General features: G+C 41.8%; 2 protein-coding genes across 2 annotated transcripts in view; one reads left to right on the top strand and one right to left on the bottom strand.

The window, feature by feature from the left end:
- Positions 1-10,655, top strand: part of LOC110516606 (sialoadhesin) — a 31,954-nt gene extending 21,299 nt beyond the window's left edge. Inside the window, exons 18-22 of the mRNA XM_090230578.1 lie at positions 7,865-8,134; positions 8,240-8,539; positions 8,955-9,042; positions 9,114-9,183; positions 9,645-10,655. Of these exons, the coding sequence (XP_090086704.1) occupies positions 7,865-8,134; positions 8,240-8,539; positions 8,955-9,042; positions 9,114-9,183; positions 9,645-10,283 (1,367 nt within the window). The 3' untranslated portion in view covers positions 10,284-10,655. The remainder of the gene's footprint in view (positions 1-7,864; positions 8,135-8,239; positions 8,540-8,954; positions 9,043-9,113; positions 9,184-9,644) is intronic.
- A 1,522-nt stretch (positions 10,656-12,177) lies between these two features.
- Positions 12,178-20,162, bottom strand: part of si:dkey-24p1.1 (B-cell receptor CD22) — a 34,187-nt gene continuing 26,202 nt past the window's right edge. The window contains exons 9-18 of the mRNA XM_090229235.1: positions 19,562-19,873; positions 19,149-19,418; positions 18,507-18,773; positions 17,831-17,912; positions 17,603-17,675; positions 17,332-17,486; positions 16,969-17,026; positions 16,455-16,558; positions 15,603-15,681; positions 12,178-14,502 (exon numbers count right to left, since the gene is read on the bottom strand). Coding sequence (XP_090085361.1) covers positions 14,269-14,502; positions 15,603-15,681; positions 16,455-16,558; positions 16,969-17,026; positions 17,332-17,486; positions 17,603-17,675; positions 17,831-17,912; positions 18,507-18,773; positions 19,149-19,418; positions 19,562-19,873 — 1,634 coding nt within the window. The 3' untranslated portion in view covers positions 12,178-14,268. The remainder of the gene's footprint in view (positions 14,503-15,602; positions 15,682-16,454; positions 16,559-16,968; positions 17,027-17,331; positions 17,487-17,602; positions 17,676-17,830; positions 17,913-18,506; positions 18,774-19,148; positions 19,419-19,561; positions 19,874-20,162) is intronic.

The raw sequence follows: 20,162 nt of genomic DNA, 5'->3' as shown, positions 1-20,162 counted from the left end.
GGGCACTGGCCAGCCAGGATAGCAGACCGCAATTTTTACTGGCCTGGGTCCAAAATAAATACGCAATATTTGAAAAGACAAAATGTCACTAGCTGCTGGGCTAGTCGGGCACATTTTCTACTAGCCCAGTCTGAAAAGTACTAGCCACGGGTTAGCGGGCTAGCTTAATTTCTATCCCTGGGTATAATACAGTATATCGCCTAGTGTAGGAACAGAAACATCAAGATGCTGCTAACACTTTACCATATGGCTACATTAATTGGCATCAACTAATGTATCATTTAATGGTGTCAATGCATTTGTTAATCATTTACTAATGGTAAAGAAACACAACATATTTTAGCCATAATTTTGAAATGGTACATGTACAGTGCCTTGCGAAAGTATTCGGCCCCCTTGAACTTTGCGACCTTTTGACACATTTCAGGCTTCAAACATAAAGATATAAAACTGTATTTTTTTTGTGAAGAATCAACAACAAGTGGACACAATCATGAAGTGGAACGACATTTATTGTATATTTCAAACTTTTTTAACAAATCAAAAACTGAAAAATTGGGGCGTGCAAAATTATTCAGCCCCCTTAAGTTAATACTTTGTAGCGCCACCTTTTGCTGCGATTACAGCTGTAAGTCGCTTGGGGTATGTCTCTATCAGTTTTGCACATCGAGAGACTGACATTTTTTCCCATTTCTCCTTGCAAAACAGCTCGAGCTCAGTGAGGTTGGATGGAGAGCATTTGTGAACAGCAGTTTTCAGTTCTTTCCACAGATTCTCGATTGGATTCAGGTCTGGACTTTGACTTGGCCATTCTAACACCTGGATATGTTTATTTTTGAACCATTCCATTGTAGATTTTGCTATATGTTTTGGATCATTGTCTTGTTGGAAGACAAATCTCCGTCCCAGTCTCAGGTCTTTTGCAGACTCCCTCAGGTTTTCTTCCAGAATGGTCCTGTATTTGGCTCCATCCATCTTCCCATCAATTTTAACCATCTTCCCTGTCCCTGCTGAAGAAAAGCAGGCCCAAACCATGATGCTGCCACCACCATGCTTGACAGTGGGGATGGTGTGTTCAGCTGTGTTGCTTTTACGCCAAACATAACGTTTTGCATTGTTGCCAAAAAGTTCAATTTTGGTTTCATCTGACCAGAGCACCTTCTTCCACATGTTTGGTGTGTCTCCCAGGTGGCTTGTGGCAAACTTTAAACAACACTTTTTATGGATATCTTTAAGAAATGGCTTTCTTCTTGCCACTCTTCCATAAAGGCCAGATTTGTGCAATATACGACTGATTGTTGTCCTATGGACAGAGTCTCCCACCTCAGCTGTAGATCTCTGCAGTTCATCCAGAGTGATCATGGGCCTCTTGGCTGCATCTCTGATCAGTCTTCTTCTTGTATGAGCTGAAAGGTTAGAGGGACGGCCAGATCTTGGTAGATTTGCAGTGGTCTGATACTCCTTCCATTTCAATATTATCGCTTGCACAGTCCTCCTTGGGATGTTTAAAGCTTGGGAAATATTTTTGTATCCAAATCCGGCTTTAAACTTCTTCACAACAGTATCTCGGACCTGCCTGGTGTGTTCCTTGTTCTTCATGATGCTCTCTGCGCTTTTAACGGACCTCTGAGACTATCACAGTGCAGGTGCATTTATACGGAGACTTGATTACACACAGGTGGATTGTATTTATCATCATTAGTCATTTAGGTCAACATTGGATCATTCAGAGATCCTCACTGAACTTCTGGAGAGAGTTTGCTGCACTGAAAGTAAAGGGGCTGAATAATTTTGCACGCCCAATTTTTCAGTTTTTGATTTGTTAAAAAGGTTTGAAATATCCAATAAATGTCGTTCCACTTCATGATTGTGTCCCACTTGTTGTTGATTCTTCACAAAAAAATACAGTTTTATATCTTTATGTTTGAAGCCTGAAATGTGGCAAAAGGTCGCAAAGTTCAAGGGGGCCGAATACTTTCGCAAGGCACTGTAGAGCCTTTCAGTTAATATACAGTTGAAGTCGGAAGTTTACATACACCTTAGCCAAATACATTTAAACTCAGTTTTTCACAATTCCTGACATTTGATCCTAGTAAAATGCCCTGTCTTAGGTCAGTTAGGATCACCACTTTATTTTAAGAATGTGAAATGTCAGAATGATAGAGTAGAGAGAATAATTTTTTTAAGCTTTTCTTTCTTTCTTCACATTACCAGTGGGTCAGAAGTTTTCACACACTCAATTAGTATTTTGTAGCATTGCCTTTAAATGGTTTAACTTGGGTAGCCTTCCACAAGCTTCCCACAATAAGTTGGGTGAATTTTGGCCCATTCCTCCTGACAGAGCTGGTGTAACTGAGTCAGGTTTGTAGGCCTCCTTGCTCACATACGCTTTTTCAGTTCTGAGGTCAGGGCTATTGGGACACCTATTGACAACTTCCGGTGAAATTGGAGGGCGCGCAATTCAAATAAATAATCATAAAAATTATGGATATAAAACATTTAGGTACATAGAAGTGTCTTGTATCGGTTAAAAGCTTAAATTCTTGTTAATCTAACTGCACTGTCCAATTTACAATTGGCTTTACAGCGAAAGCATGCCCTGTCATAAATTCAGAAATAGCGATTAAATATTCACTTACTTTTTCAAAATCTTCCTCTGATTTGGGTCCAAGCTACAACATGTAGTGTCATTATATCCCAAAAATTAAATTTAGTTGGCGCCATCGATTGAGTAATCCACTTGTTGGCTTGTCCACTTGTTGGCTGTTGCGCAACAACTCACTGCCTTCCTGAAGACAAACAATGTATACGAAATGCTTCAGTCTGGTTTTAGACCCCATCATAGCACTGAGACGGCACTTGTGAAGGTGGTAAATGACATTTTAATGGCATCGGACCGAGGCTCTGCATCTGTCCTCGTGCTCCTAGACCTTAGTGCTGCTTTTGATACCATCGATCACCACATTCTTTTGGAGAGATTGGAAACCCAAATTGGTCTACACGGACAAGTTCTGGCCTGGTTTAGATCTTATCTGTCGGAAAGATATCAGTTTGTCTCTGTGAATGGTCTGTCCTCTGACAAATCAACTGTAAATTTCGGTGTTCCTCAAGGTTCCGTTTTAGGACCACTATTGTTTTCACTATATATTTTACCTCTTGGGGATGTTATTCGAAAACATAATGTTAACTTTCACTGCTATGCGGATGACACACAGCTGTACATTTCAATTAAACATGGTGAAGCCCCAAAATTGCCCTTGCTAGAAGAATGTGTTTCAGACATAAGGAAGTGGATGGCTGCAAACTTTCTACTTTTAAACTCGGACAAAACAGAGATGCTTGTTCTAGGTCCCAAGAAACAAAGAGATCTTCTGTTGAATCTGACAATTAATCTTAATGGTTGTACAGTCGTCTCAAATAAAACTGTGAAGGACCTCGGCGTTACTCTGGACCCTGATCTCTCTTTTGAAGAACATATCAAGACCATTTCAAGGACAGCTTTTTTCCATCTACGTAACATTGCAAAAATCAGGAACTTTCTGTCCAAAAATGATGCAGAAAAATTAATCCATGCTTTTGTCACTTCCAGGTTAGACTACTGCAATGCTCTACTTTCCGGCTACCCGGATAAAGCACTAAATAAACTTCAGTTAGTGCTAAATACGGCTGCTAGAATCCTGACTAGAACCAAAAAAATTGATCATATTACTCCAGTGCTAGCCTCTCTACACTGGCTTCCTGTCAAAGCAAGGGCTGATTTCAAGGTTTTACTGCTAACCTACAAAGCATTACATGGGCTTGCTCCTATCTATCTCTGTGATTTGGTCCTGCCGTACATACCTACACGTACGCTACGGTCACAAGACGCAGGCCTCCTAATTGTCCCTAGAATTTTTAAGCAAACAGCTGGAGGCAGGGCTTTCTCCTATAGAGCTCCATTTTTATGGAACGGTCTGCCTACCCATGTCAGAGACGCAAACTCGGTCTCAACCTTTAAGTCTCTACTGAAGACTCATCTCTTCAGTGGGTCATATGATTGAGTGTAGTCTGGCCCAGGAGTGGGAGGGTGAACGGAAAGGCTCTGGAGCAACGAACCACCCTTGCTGTCTCTGCCTGGCCGGTTCCCCTCTTTCCACTGGGATTCTCTGCCTCTAACCCTATTACAGGGGCTGAGTCACTGGCTTTACTGGGGCTCTCTCATGCCGTCCCTGGAGGGGGTGCGTCACCTGAGTGGGTTGAGTCACTGATGTGGTCATCCTGTCTGGGTTGGTGCCCCCCCCCCCCCCCCCTTAAGTTGTGCCGTGGCGGAGGTCTTTGTGGGCTATACTCAGCCTTGTCTCAGGATGGTATGTTGGTGGTTGAAGATATCCCTCTAGTGGTGTGGGGGCTGTGCTTTGGCAAAGTGGGTGGGGTTATATCCTTCCTGTTGGCCCTGTCCGGGGGTGTCCTCGGAGTGGGCCACAGTGTCTCCTGACCCCTCCTGTCTCAGCCTCCAGTATTTATGCTGCAGTAGTTTATGTGTCGGGGGGCTAGGGTCAGTTTGTTATATCTGGAGTACTTCTCCTGTCCTATTCGGTGTCCTGTGTGAATCTAAGTGTGCGTTCTCTAATTCTCTCCTTCTCTCTTTCTCTCTCTCGGAGGACCTGAGCCCTAGGACCATGCCCCAGGACTACCTGACATGATGACTCCTTGCTGTCCCCAGTCCACCTGGCTGTGCTGCTGCTCCAGTTTCAACTGTTCTGCCTTATTATTATTCAACCATGCTGATCATTTATGAACATTTGAACATCTTGGCCATGTTCTGTTATAATCTCCACCCGGCACAGCCAGAAGAGGACTGGCCATCCCACATATGCTCTCTCTAATTCTCTCTTTCTTTCTCTCTCTCGGAGGACCTGAGCCCTAGGACCATGCCCCAGGAATACCTGACATGATGACTCCTTGCTGTCCCCAGTCCACCTGACTGTGCTGCTGCTCCAGTTTCAACTATTCTGCCTTATTATTATTCGACCATGCTGGTCATTTATGAACATTTGAACATCTTGACCATGTTTTGTTATAATCTCCACCCGGCACAGCCAGAAGAGGACTGGCCACCCCACATAGCCTGGTTCCTCTCTAGGTTTCTTCCTAGGTTTTGGCCTTTCTAGGGAGTTTTTCCTAGCCACCGTGCTTCTTCACCTGCATTGCTTGCTGTTTGGGGTTTTAGGCTGGGTTTCTGTACAGCACTTTGAGATATCAGCTGATGTACGAAGGGCTATATAAAATAAATTTGATTGATTGATTGATTGACTTGTTCAACATGCAGAGAAAGGAATCCAAAAACCTACAGCTAAACTTTGTTAAAACAAGTCAAAATATGTTTCTATGTAATCCTCAGCTACCCTAAAATGTAAGTAAACTATAATATTTCATACGGAAAGAAGTATGTTCAATAGGAAATTGATATTAGCAGGTCCGCATCCTCTTCATCGCAAGCTCACAGACTGATTTCCAACTCTGAGTCCCAGTACTAAAACTCATAATTCTCCCTCGTTTTGGAAGAAACAAGCCTGAAACCTTGAACAAAGACTGTTGACATCTAGTGGAAGCCATAGAAATTGCAATCTGGGAGCTGGATTTGGATTTGCCCTTTTTCCTTCCATTGTAAGAGCATGGGCTCTCAAAAAAGAAAGACATTCCAGTTGGTTTTTCTTTGGATTTTGTCGTGGAAATTTCCTCTATTTACCAAATCATGGGAGCAAACCACACACACAAGTCAGAGTTAGTTATAAAAGTCCATCTTTAATTATATGAGCTCTATCACAACCCTGTGACTCTCAGATAAATTCAGTGTCTCCCAGTGAATTCTCTGAGAGCCCCTTCCACATTGTAAATGAGGTCCTTTATAGTAAAGACACACACACAGGATAAGACAGCATAGACATAATTCATCGTTCAGCTTTGTCTCCTTTCCCAAACCCCAGAACCATAAACCAATCCTCCAAATCAACAGGCATATATCAAATTGTCATTTAGATACAACCCACTCAAAATACAACCTCCTGGACAAACTCACGGAGAGGAGGGTGAGGCTATAGGTTAAGATAGAAACAACATAAGAGGGAGCATAGAATGATTCCAGACACTGCAACCTTCCTTTCCCCACTATGGGAAAGGTAGAGAGTGAAAGATATGTTTACACATGATGACACTTTGACCTCTCCCCTCTCAGCGGCCCAGGCAACTTAGTTTTGACATAGAACAGATAACTGCAACCTCACCAAAGAATTACACAAAAATACCATTCTGATGAGAATTAACTTACACATATTTGATGAATATAAAACATCTTACATATGTTACCAACAAATTCTGAATCTTCCCTAACAATTTCCCTCCTACCATATCTATTGTGTTATAGTTTCATATTTTTTTTAAACTTTTCTACAAACCTCAAAGTGCCCAAAGTAAACTGCCTGTTACTCAGGCCCAGAAGCTAGGATATGCATATAATTGGTAGTATTGGAAAGAAAACACTCTGAAGTTTCTAAAACTGTTAAAATAATGTCTGTAGCTCCCAGATTGCAGTTCCTATGGCATCCACTAGATGTCAACAGTCTTTAGACAGGGTTTCAGGCTTGTTTCTTGAAAAACGAACAAGTAGTTGTAGTTTATCAAAGGTGTTTTCATCAGGAAAGGGAGGCTTTTGGTGCACGTGAACGAGGGCGCGCTCTTCATTATTTTCCTTTTCTATTGAACACCGTTCTTTCCGTCTGAAATATTATTGTTTATTTACATATTAGGGTACCTGAGGATTAATTAGAAACATTGCTTGACTTATTTGGACTAAGTCAAAGGAGTGGATTACTGAAATCAATGGCACCAACTAAACATACTTTAAAATATAAATATTTTAGGTAATATTATTTGACTGTGGCGCTATGCTATTCAGCGGTCGCTGATGACAATTATCCTGTGCTTAATAAGGGATGGGTAGCGTCAAAAAGTTAATGACTCCAACCTAAGTGTATGTAAACTTCCGCCTTCAACTGTAGTTGATGCTAATCCATAACCTTATTGTAAAGTGTTACCAAGATGCTTTAAAACACTCTATTCATGACTGGTTGAATATCACTCTGTTGAGGCACACATCCAGCTGCTGTGACTGGCCAATGTCTGGGTCATGGTCAGTGCCCAGACTGTCTGGTCCAATGACAGTGAGCCATTGTCCTGTTGCATGACGACCATGAAAAATCTTTACTGTGTGTGTGTCAATGCGCTCCATCACTGAAGCCTGTTGTCGAGTTTGTATGGCAGTGTGAATATGTTTATGCATGGCTGTTTTCTATGTATTGCCATTGGCCATTCCTAGTCAAGATTTCTACATATCAACCCCCCGCCCCCCGCTCCAGGTGCAGATTGTGTTTTATCTCAACTGAAGGGTTTCCAAAGACAAACCTAGAAAGAAAAATCATTATGGCCCAAATCCAGCCCCCATTTGTAAACCGCCGACATGTTTATGTGGCCTAGTAAACACTTGGAATTACGGTCCAGAAGTGTACCAGGTTTAGTTGGCGTAACTAAGCCAGATCATTACCATGGAAAAGCTAAACCTAGCTTATCAAGGTGGATGCGGCCCGCTTATGGTGTAATTCAAAGTGGTAACTGGGCCAAATCTACATGCCGGCCCAGGTTTGGCCCTTATTGTGGAAAGGATCTGGCTTAGGTATGGCAACTGAATCTGGCTCACAGCTGGCTTATTTGTATAGAGTTATAGATATGTAGCATGGTAAGTATGGATAGGCAGACTTCTTAACAGTGGTGCTAGTGCATAATGCTCAATAATTTTTTTTAATGATAACACAGCACTGTTTTCTTCCAGATCCCCCCAAGAACACCTCATTGTCAGTCAGTCCCTCTAGCTCAGTAGCAGAGGGCAGCTCTGTGACTCTGACTTGCAGCAGCAATGCCAACCCAGCAGTGAAGAACTACACCTGGTACAGAGTTGAGGGAAGGGAGAAGGACATTGTCGGGTCTGAAGAGGACCTCAACATCTCCAGTGTGACCAGGCTTTCAAATGAAAAGTACTACTGTGAGGCTCAGAATGTCCATGGACTGCAGACCTCTGAAGCCATCAGTATCGATGTAACGTGTATGTACTGTATAGTATTTATTCTACTGATTTTGAATCACAATCACTCATTCATCTGAATGAACTATTAAGAATAATCGCGTCCTTCCTTTCTGTTCGCTGTAGTTGCTTCAGAGATCCTGAACACCTCTCACTGCATCAGGATTTCAGCTACATCTCAGATCAGATGTTTCTGTGATAGCTATGGGAACCCTGCTCCCACACTGGTGTGGCAACTGGCTGGAGAGTCTGTCAATCACTCCACTAACACCATCATCAGTGAGGAGCCAATGGGCCGAGCAGGCCTGAGCAGCTCCCTCACCATCCACCAATCACAGAAAATACAGAGTCTGGTCTGCCTCAGCTCCAACTTTATTGCTTTTGACAGCTTCTCATTTGACTTAACATCAATGAAAACATTGGAAGGTAGATTTAGGAGACATTTGTCCTGCTCTACACCAGAATTAGTTCCTAACAGTCCCCCGGTCCCACTAACCATTCAAGAGCTTGGAACTATAAGGTTCTATCTGTATTTTTGTCAAAATGTCATTATTGACATAGCCTTGCTCTGTTCAATGTTCTCTACGTATATAGTTAAAAAAATATATATATATTCATGTTGTTAAGTTCAAAAGAATACAAGATAAAAATGGCTGACACAATTCAAACCAATGACAGTTCGGAACTTTAAAGCCAATTGTCTCAGAATCATCTTTTTGAAACAAGAACCTTGTAGTCCCAAGCTCTCACATTGCCAAATAAGAAGGATTTTTAGTACAAAGAAGGAATTGTGGCGCTTGTTTTACAACTCATTTGTTTGCTCTACGTTGTGATTGCACAGGTTTCCATCTTCCCTCTCTGTTGATCGGGGCTGGTGTGGGGGCAGGAGTGATGATGCTCCTATGCATCCCACTGCTTCACTTCTGCAAGTAAGTGACTGACACAGGGTCTGGACTGGTATTTGACGCCATTATCTAAACCTCTGTTGTTTTGCTCTCAGGCATAGGAGATCCAGGCAGTCACCAAACAAAAGACAGAAGGACACAGCAGAGTTCATAGTGACGGATGAGGTAAGTAACTACACTGACATTCCGACATTGTATGTGCTTACAGTCTAACAATGTGGAAAGGTGTTGATACATATCTCACAGAAGAGGGTGCATGAACAGCCTATCACATATCCTAGATGGCGCACACATTTCAGCACTGGTATTTTTGTTGCAGTGAAAGATTAGAGGTAGCTTGGCTGTGAAAATGCAAAAATCAACAGTGTGCATGAAGAGGAACTCAAGTCAGTTTAGGCTGTGGTGGCACATTACTGTAATCAAGTCTTTTGCAACCATATTGTCTGGATCTCATGTTAAACAACTAGCTAACAACTAGCCCTTTCCTATCCAGTGGTTGACTTGCTCATATGATTGTTTTGCATTGTTTTGTGTGGACACCAGGAAGTTACAGCTAATAGGAGTCCACATAAAAAAACGTGGCCAATAAACATATAAACCCCTCTAATGTGATGCTTACCCCTCAGACCCTCTTTCAGGAGGAGGACAATGTCTATGCAAATAAAGCCATGCTGGATGAGGCCCTTGGGCCCAACAGGACAGTGGACAGGGAAATCGACGACACAGACCTCCTCCACTACGCCAACTTGAACTTCTCCAAACTCCAGGCCAAGAAGGTGGCCGAGCGGGGGGTGGGGGAGGGAGAGATCAGGGGAGTCGCCTCCAAAACGACAGAGTACGCAGTGATCCGCCTGCACTCCACAGGCAGTATCGAGGGAGGGGCTGAGAAGAAGGAGGCCATTCCTGCTCTGGAGCAGGGGGAGCACGCTGAGGACCATGGAGCTAAAGTCTTGGAAGAATCCCAGGCAGGGCACGAGAGTGACGAGGAAGAAGAAGTTGCAAAGGATTCTGCGCTGCCAGAGCTACAGGGTGTGACTAATTATGCCCTCAGTGTCCAGGAGTATACAGAGGCCCCACTGGGACAGTCTGAGCAGCACAACACAGCAGAAACTGCAGTGGACGAGGTGACACTGCTTTCTGAGCCGAAAGATTCCTCTAATGGTGAAGAGGAGGAAACATATGGGAACATATGTCGTGGTCAGGTCATATCTGAAGCAAATTGTGGACAACCTGAGTTAGATAGGAGGAAGAGTAGGAGAGTGTAAAGGCATAGTAAGCTGATGTATAGAGGGAGTAAAGCTTAAATGCAGATAAGGTTGAGAAAAATCACCCATAATGCACTGCAGAGAAATCCTCGTCACCTTCCAAACTAGAACCACTATGTCCACCTTTTTTTTAACACCAGTTATTCTACAGTGTCTGTTCATCAGTTGGATTTTCATCTCTATATATACAATATATACAAAAGTCTGTGGACACCCCTTCAAATGAGTGGATTCGGCTATTTCGGCTTAAAATGAAATCCAATAAGGAAATACATTAGATTTTGTCCTGCTGATCTACACAACCAACACATTTTCAAAGTGAAAGAACAATTCTATATATATTTTTCCAATTGAATAAAACAAAAAAACAAAGATGTCTTGATTGCGTATGTTTTCACACCCCAGAGGTAATACTTGGTGGAAGCACCTTGGGCCGCCATTATAGCTGTGAATCATTTTGAATAAGGTTCTACTAACTTTGCACAACTCTTAGGCTAACACATACCCATTGTTTTTTGTCCAAATAGCTCAAGCTCAGTAAATTTGGTTTGGGAGTCATTGATGGACAGCAATATTCAAACATTGTCTCTAATTGTCAAGCAGATTTAAGTCAGCACAAGCCACAGTACTTGAAAATACAGAGGGTTTCACTCTGTGTTGTATAGTTCTGGATTTGGCCCGTGGTTTTTAATTTAGGCCAGAAAAATGCATTTCCCGTGTTGTCTTGCAGTATTACTTAACAGCCTTGTTGCCAACAGAATGTTTGATTTGAAGTGGATTTTTTTTAACACAGGCTTCCTCCTTTTCACTTTTCTATAGAGGCTAATAATGTGGAGTGAATGCAATGTTGTTGATCCTCCTGTTTGTGGTGGAAACAATGTGTTATTGGTGTGCTTGACCTCAGCAGGGATTGGAGAGTTTGTCAGGATCATAATAAATATGAAAGGAGTAAAGCCCAGATTAACAAAACCCAGATTAACAAAACCCAGATTAACAAAGCCCAGATTAACAAAGCCCAGATTCAGTCTTCTGAATACCAAACACTGGGATGGAGTTGTATTTTTCAGCGAGTCAATTGTACACATTTGAATCTCAAAGACACACCAGAATGGCTTTCCAATAGCTGTTGACTGCTTCTGAATGGTCCAGTGTGGTTCAGTCCTGACTTAAATCTGCATGAAAATTTGAGACAAGGGGCTGGACTCAATCCGTATCGCTGTAGTCAAATCCAATGAAAATCAAATCAAGAAGCTGATTTTCAAGGTTTGAATTTTGCTGTCCATCAATGACTCCCAAACAAATTTACTGGGCTTGAGCAATTTTGACAAAAACAAGGTGTATATGTTGCCCTATGAGGTGTTCAAAGTTGGCAGAATCTAATTCAAAATGATTGACAGCTCTAATGACTGCCAAAGGTGCTTCCACCAAGTATTTACTCTGGGGTGTGAAGACATAATTAAGACAGCTCCGTTATTTTTTATTTATTTATTAATTTGGAAAACGTTCTGTATTTTTTTTCTTTCACTTTTAAAAAGTAGAGTAAGTTATGTACATCAGTAGGAAAACAATCAAATGTCATACATTTTTTATTTACTTTTAAGGCAGCAACATTTTAAGACTGTGCGGGGGGGGGGGGGGGGGTGTACACTTTCACTAGGCACTGTGTATGTTTTTTTATTCTGACTTTTTAACTGTGTTTTTATAGATTAGTGTCGCTCCTTACACACATTTTCAATGAATTAAATGTTCATCTTGCAACAGTTAAGAGTGTAATATTTGTTTGTTTTTCTAAGTTTTGTTCCTCTTCTATGAATTTGTAACTTATTGTTGCACAGAAAATGTGTATTTATGAACTTACAAAATGTGTGTGATGGTTATGAATCACTTCAACATGTTGTATTATTGTTTTTATTGTCTTTTTTTATTGAAAATGTATTTACAATGTTTAAAGCTGAATACAGGTGAATACAGGTTACAAGCAGTCAGTAATTTCAGCATGATTCAGTAACTATGTAAAGTCAGAAGTCAGTAATAATGCACGTTGCAATGTTAAACAAATATGAAGACATGGTGTCAGTTGCATAGCATATACACAATAGCACATCCTGTAATATGGGAAATTTCTAAACAGTGAAGCATTTTTGGTTTGACAGCCTAGTAAGCACACATTGCATTGATGTACCACACGATGTTCAAACCCACTTTGAATGACGTCAATAAACTCTGTTTTCTGCCATTGTGGTCTTGACTGACTTGTAATTTCAAAGTACAGTTAAGGCAACTACCGGTTCTTTAATGTGTTTTTATTGCTAACAATCCAGATATAAAGCACTAGTCAAAAGTTTGGACACACTCATTCAAGGTTTTTCTATATTTTTACTATTTTCTAAATTGTTGAACAATAGTGAAGACAACAAAGCGATGAAATAACACATATGGAATCATGTAGTAACCAAAAAAGTGTTGAACAAATGAAAATATTATATTCTTCAAAGTATCCATCCTTTGCCTTGATGACAACGTTGTACACTCTTGGAATTCTCTCAACCAGCTTCATGAGGAATGCTTTTCCAACAGTCTTGAAGGAGTTCCCACATATGCTGAGCACTTGTTGGCTGCTTTTTCTTCACTCTGCGGTCCAACTCATCCCAAACCATCTCAATTGGGTTGAGGTCAGGTAATTGTGGAGGCCAGGTCATCTGATGCAGCACTCTATCACTTTCCTTCTTGGTCAAATAGTTCTTACACAGCCTGGAGGTGTGTTTCGGGTCATTGTCATGTTGAAAAACAAATGATAGTCTCACTAAGCGTAAACCAGATGGGATGGTGTATCGCTGCAGAATGCTGTGGTAGCCATGCTGGTTAAGCGTGCCTTGAATTCTAAATAAATCAGGGACAGTGTCACCAGCAAAGCACCCCTACACCATAACACCTCCTCCCCCATGCTTCACGGATTGGAACCACACATACGGAGATAATCGGTTCACCTACTCTGCGTCTCACAAAGACAGCAGTTGGAACCAAAAATCACAAATTTGGACTCATCAGACCAAAGGATAGATTTCCACCGGTCTAATGTGCATTGCTTATGTTTCTTGCCCAAGCAAGTCTCTTCTTCTTATTGGTGTCCTTTAGTAGTGGTTTCTTTGCAGCAATTCGACCATGAAGGCCTGATTCATGCAGTCTCCTATGAACAGTTGATGATGAGATGTGTCTGTTACTTGAACTCTGTGAAGCATTTATTTGGGCTGTGAGGTGCAGTTAACTCTAATGAACGTATCCTCTGCAGCAGAGGTAACTCTGGGTCTTCCTTTCCTGTAGCGTGTCCTCATGAGAGCCAGTTTCATCATAGCGCATGATGGTTTTTGCGACTGCACTTGAGGAAACTTTCAAAGTTCTTGAAATGTTCCAGATTAAATTACCTTCATGTCTTAAATTAATGATGGACTGCCATTTATTTTTGCTTATTTGAGCTGTTCTTGCCATAATATGGACTTGGTATTTTATCAAATAGGGCTATCTTCTGTATACCACCCCTACCTTGTCACAACACAACTGATTGGCTCAAACGCATTAAAAAGGAAAGAAATTCCACAAATTAACTTTTAACAAGGCACACCTGTTAATTTAAATGCATTCCAGGTGACTATCTCATGAAACTGGTTGAGAGAATGCCAAGAGTGTGCAAAGCTGTCATCAAGGCAAAGTGTGGCTACTTTGAATAATCTGAAATATAACATACATTTTTATTTGTTTAACACTTTTTTGGTTACTACATGATTCCATGTGTGTTATTTCATAATTTTGATGTTTTCACTATTATTCTACAATGTAGAAAATAGTAAAAATAATGAAAAACCCTTAAATGAGTAGGTGTGTCCAAACTTTTGACTGGTACTGTAGGTGTGATACAACTATTTACAAACAAACCTTAATACTTTTTTTGGACTATGAATGAAACTTCCTCTTATATTTTAACATCAGACTACTGGGTTATGTAGTCTTCTTCATCTGAGCTGCTGCTGTGGCCTGCCCTATGGTGGCGAGGGTCAGAACTACAGACTGTCTGGTGTCCTGGCTTTGCTCTGAACATGACCTCAGAGTAGCTGATCTCCACGTCATCCTCACTGCTCCCCGTCTCCGTGTCCATGTTTGGCTCGATGGTGGGCTTCGAAGCACACACTTCCTTAATGTTCTCGTAGTCATTGCACTTATTAGTCTGAATATAGAAAGAGATTCATACAAATGAAGCAGCTCGAATGTTGCTATTTTGTAAATTTGGAGAATATTTATTGTCTTGGGCAGTCATATTTTTTTTCAAAATTATTCTTATCAAATATCTTAACGCTGTATGAGTTCATTTGCCTTTTCCAAACTATCAAGTGCTAACATCAAGGTCCAGTAAAACACATTTGTCACGTTCTGACCTTTATTTCCTTTGTTTTGTCATTATTTAGGATGGTCAGGGCGTGAGTTGGGGTGGACAGTCTATGTTTGTTTTTCTATGTTTTGGGTATTTCGATGTTTCGGCCTAGTATGGTTCTCAATCAGAGGCAGGTGTCATTAGTTGTCTCTGATTGAGAATCATACTTGGGTAGCCTGGGTTTCACTGTGTTTTGGTGGGTGATTGTTCCTGTCTCTGTGTTTGCACCAGATAGGACTGTTTAGGTCCTGTTTAGGTTCGCACATTTATTGTTTTGTTAGTTATTCCATGTATAGTTCCTTTATTAAAGAACATGAATAACCACCACGCTGCATTTTGGTCCGCCTCTCCTTCACCACAGGAAAACCCTTACAACATTAAGTCATTTTCCCATTTTCTTTGCGGCTGTGATACCCCCTTCTGCTACTGCTGGACTGTCTGAACAAACATCCTTCTAAAATGTCCTCTTGCTTTTTTTACATCAGTATTTCTCCTACTACACATTTTCTATGATGTAAGATGCACCACAAATAGAATTACGTCATTTACAGGATCTCTGTGTACTCTTACCTCAATATCCTGTTTCAGTAACAGTGGAGTTTTGTAACTTCAAAGTTTCCATTCGCAATGTTTAGTTTAACTTTATATTCAGTTCATGTGGTTACAGAGTTACAGAGTAACTATACAAATAATTCAATTGAAGCAGAATTTGACTAGCTTCCTTTAAATTCACTCATTATTATATGCAGGCCTATCTTAGCTGCAGTTACAGTGTAAAGCTGAATAATGACATTCGGGTGATCAATGACGTTACAGTGTAACTTCATGGCATAAGGGCCCATGTGTGATGTTGCCCATTGTTTTGGTTTACACATTTGTTATTACGGTTGACTGACCTTTTCCTTCAGCTTTGGCTTGCCAACCTTAGCATAGACGTCATCCTCTCTCGCTTGGTCTCTAGGACCCAAGCTACCCCTGGAAGACAAGTTGTGTCATTGTAAGCGTTTGACTCATATCTGTTGTCTCATCAGGTTATTTCCCTACGTACGTTTTGGTCGACTACTACAGTCATTTTCACATGAGTGGTTTCAATACATTACTACATTATGGTAGGGTAATATCAATTTATGATGTATTTGAGGTCATTTGTATGCTTTCCCACATCATATGCATTCACCTTTTGGAATGACTGAAGAATGCTCTCTATTGTACTGTAGTACGGTGTTGATTTTAGGACAGCCTCAGCCTCAGCTTGAGCCTGGGGGTCCCCTAAAATGGACACCGCACTGCAAATGTGAAGTGATTTGTTTTTTATTATTATAATTGATATCAAATTGGTAGTTAGAGTCTTGTCCAATTGCTGCAACTACCATACGGACTCGGGAGAGGTGAAGATTGAGAGCCATGCATCCTCCAAGCCGCACTGCTTCTTGACACACTGCTCGCTTAACCCGGAAGTTACAAGGAGTTGCTAGAGCACGATGGGACAAGGACATCCCGGCCGGCCAAACCCTGCCCTAACCCGGACAATGCTGGGCCAATTGTGCGCCATCTCATGGGTCTCACAGTCACAGCCTGCTGCCACACAGCCCGGGATCGAACCCGGGTCTATAGTGATTCCTCAAGCACTGCGATGCAGTGCCTTAGACCGCTGCCCTACTCAGGAGGCCAATGTGATGGGTTTTAATTTGAACCTATCCTGGTTTCATCTGCCTTCCCCACATTCTCAGAAAACTGTTCAATCTTACATCTCCTGGCCCCTGAATTGCAGCGACGCATAGTTGACTTCAGGTTCCTGCGTGTGTCCAGTGTGTTCATCTTTGTTTCTGATTGGATGGCTTGGTGAAAGACCCTGAATAAATGAGATGGAATGCATTAAAGAGAATGTCAAGAATTGAAATAGTTAGTTCATCCCTTCATTACTGTACAATGTATATGCTACTTATTTGTTTATATTTAACTAGGCAAGTTAGTTAAGAACAAATTCTTATTTACAATGACAGCCTAGGAACAGTGGATTAACTGCTTTGCTCAAAGATTTTTACCTTGTCAGCTTGGGGTTTTGATCTAGCAACCTTTCGCTACTGGCCCAACGCTCTAACCACTAGGCTACCTGCCACTACGCTCAGGCATTTTTGACGTACTGAATGATTGTAATAGTCATTGATTGAGTAAACTGTAGAGTTACAGTATATACAGCATATAAAGGCCGTCTCTCCTCCATATTTCATCCCTTCAACAACACTGTTCGATTTCTCTCACCTGCTTTCCACCTGGTACCTTCAGAACACTGTATGCAGTGTATATGTCAGAGGTGGACCTTTAAAGAAGAAAAAAAACAACAATTGAATCACTCTGCCAAGACTGACAAGTAGACATAGGTCTATATCGTCCTTTAGATGTTCAAACTGAGACAGAAAGTAGTGGTGATCCACAGTAACTAGTATAATGGAATCCCATTGTATGTGAGGGAGGCCTGCTAAATGGTCTCATTGAGACTTGCGTATGTCTGCCCATCCAGACTTGTGTGTCTCTGTGTGCACGTGTGAATACAAACGTGGGTGCTTATGTGTGTTTGTTTACAGTGTGATCTTGTCTGTGTGAGAACATGTCTGATGCTCTTACGTGCTGTCTGGACCCGACGTCCTGCTGGGATGGGGATGCAGCGGTTGGGGCAGGGGCTCTGGGTGGTACAGCTGATCTCTGCTGCTCCCCGGGGGGTCTGATGCTGCTGCACCCCCTTCGCTCACCAGGTTCTCACTTGTGCCATTACGCCAGCCCTGACGGTGACACACACACACACACACACACACACACACGTACAATTAACTAGGGATTTTCACAAAATGAACTACAGAATAAATAGAAGAGAATAATCCAGTATTTGTTACAGTACCAGAAAACCAAAGTGAACACAACAAGGCAGTTTATGTGATGTCCCCTGATGGATCGATTTGATTCTCTTGTGTCTGAAAAACGCAAAACAAAAAGTGGATATTTCACACAAACGGTGTTGTGGTGAGTTTCCCGTCATTACTAACTGTAGTCAATACGTATGGTTAAGAAATATATGTGTTTTATAAATAAGAGGAGTGAAGTGAGTAAGTGTTGACAGAGGACTCACCTGTAGACCAGAAAGATGAGTAAAAGAACAAGCGGAACACAGCAGAAAGGAAGGACCAGAGAGAGGACATGGAAGACACTTCCTGCGATGAGAGAACAGAGGGAGGAGTAACGATAAAGAGAAATGGATCAATATTGGACCATTCAGACTCTGGCTACAGTCTTTGGCATTTTGTGTGGAACTGTGACTTTAAATGCCAATGCCACCTATGAGTTGTTACATACTGTCTTACTGTATGCAGACAATACATTTTGCATCTTGAAGGATGGTTTTTAAGGCCTGTATCATCATTGATTCATACATTTAGGTAGCATATCAGGGGGAGAATGAAATATGCAACACTCTTAGAAAGAAGGGTGCTATCTACAACCTTAAAGGGTTCTTCGGCTGTCCCCATAGGGGAACCCTTTGAAGAACCCTATTTGGTTCTAGGTAGAAACCTTTTCTACAGAGGGTTCTATCTGGAGCCAAAAAGGGTTCTATCTGGAGCCAAAAAGGGTTATCTTATGGGGATATCTGAAAACCTCTTTTGGAACCCTTTTTTTCTAAGAGTGTAGGCCTCAGATGAATATCAAAAGTGAGATAGAAATACTGAGGTAAAAATGTTAGTCAGAATAAGTCACACTTCTGTACTCTATTGATTTTCCAAAGTGGCTGTCAGTTACTATGCACTCACGGTTGAGAAACAGCTCGACTCTTCCAGATTCTTTCCCCCCCATGTCATTGGTGGCGACACAGTAGTATGTCCCGGGCTTGTCCGGGTGGACAGTGATGTTCTGGTGATTGATGATGAAATGCTCCCTTTCCTCGACCAGCCTGTACCACTTGTAGCTGTCGACAGGGGGGTAACTGTGACTGTGGCAGGTCAGTGCCACAGGGCTCCCCCCATCACTCTGCCACCTATTGGTCATGTTGTGAATGACCTTTGTGAGCTTTGGAGCATCTGTGATGGAAGATAATGGAAGAAAACGATTCCTGTACATTTGAATAGAAATATGCATTTGCATTTTCCTTGTGTTGAATTGTCTTTAGTTATAGTATTAGAAGAACATAAATTCAAGCTCTACACAAATGACCACTTAAGTCTTTATTCCAGAAAGTTATAGAGGACCTGAACCCATTTGAAAGGATGACGCTGATCCCAAATGTAGATCTGAGAGGATTGCAGTAAGCAGTATGGTTCATCTCCCTCCATCTTGCCCTCTGATTGATAATTCCACCTGGCCACCTTATTAATATCTATTAATTCCTCTCAGATCTACATAGGGTGTATATCCTATGGGTAGTTGTCATAAAGCGGCGACAGAGATGTACTCACACTTGACTTTAACTTCAACCTGTTGCGATTCCCCAGTTCCTAAGGAGTTCTGGGCAGTGCACCTGTACAGTCCACTATGGGATGGGGTTGTGGACATCACCGTCAACTTCTGGACCAGCCCCACTACCCTGGTCTCTCCTGCGCTGATCTGGATCCAGGTGTATTTGGTGACATGGGGGTTGGAACGAGCCGTGCAGGAAAGAACCAGCTGGCTGTTTTCAGTCAGGACCGTGTCAGGGTGAGCAGAGGCCATCACATTTTTGGGGCTGTCTGTAGGTGTCATAGCAGAGAAAGCATAATGGAAAATGTTTATCTTGTAAATCAAACATGTTTGACTATTTCATCATAATAATAATAGAAGGATGATGACGGTGATGACGGTGACGACGGTGACGATGATGCATTGTACTCACATGTAATCTCCAGCTCCTCCTCTGTGCTGCTCTTCCCCTCAGAGTTCTGGGCTCGACAGGTGTAAACCCCTCCTTGCAGGAATGTAACATTAAAAGAACCCCGGACAACATTGGTAGAATGTTGGAGGAACCCAAGAACTGGTTGAGGCTGCATTTGAAGAAGGGAGCTAGACATTGGTGAGACAGAGGGACGGGGAGTCCATGTCAGAGTGAGCTGAGAGTCTGGGAAACTCTGCACGGTGCAGTTGATACTAACCAGGTGGCCCTCCTGGGCCGTGCGCACCATAGAAAGCACTGGTTTGGTTGGGCCATCTGTAGAGAGGAGGAGAGCTTTGAAAAAACACCTATTCAAATATTTAATTGTACCTATTCAAATGTTTGTCAGAGAGGACTGTAGATACAACATACACATTTCAAATATGAACACAAACATGAACACAGAGGCTGCCGTGTGTAAAACGTCATCATGAATAAGCTAACCAAAATATCTTCTATGACATCTATTAATCTATTAGCTGTTCTTTTTGACAGGTGACATGGGCTCAGCAGTGCTCAGATACCGAGTAAGAGATATGAGATCTGGATGCATTTATACAATAAG

This window comes from Oncorhynchus mykiss, chromosome 3, assembly GCF_057628025.1.
Source record: "Oncorhynchus mykiss isolate SJ-2025 chromosome 3, ASM5762802v1, whole genome shotgun sequence".
In the NCBI taxonomy this organism is placed as follows: Eukaryota; Metazoa; Chordata; class Actinopteri; order Salmoniformes; family Salmonidae; genus Oncorhynchus; species Oncorhynchus mykiss.
This window is presented reverse-complemented; position numbering and strand designations above follow the sequence as displayed.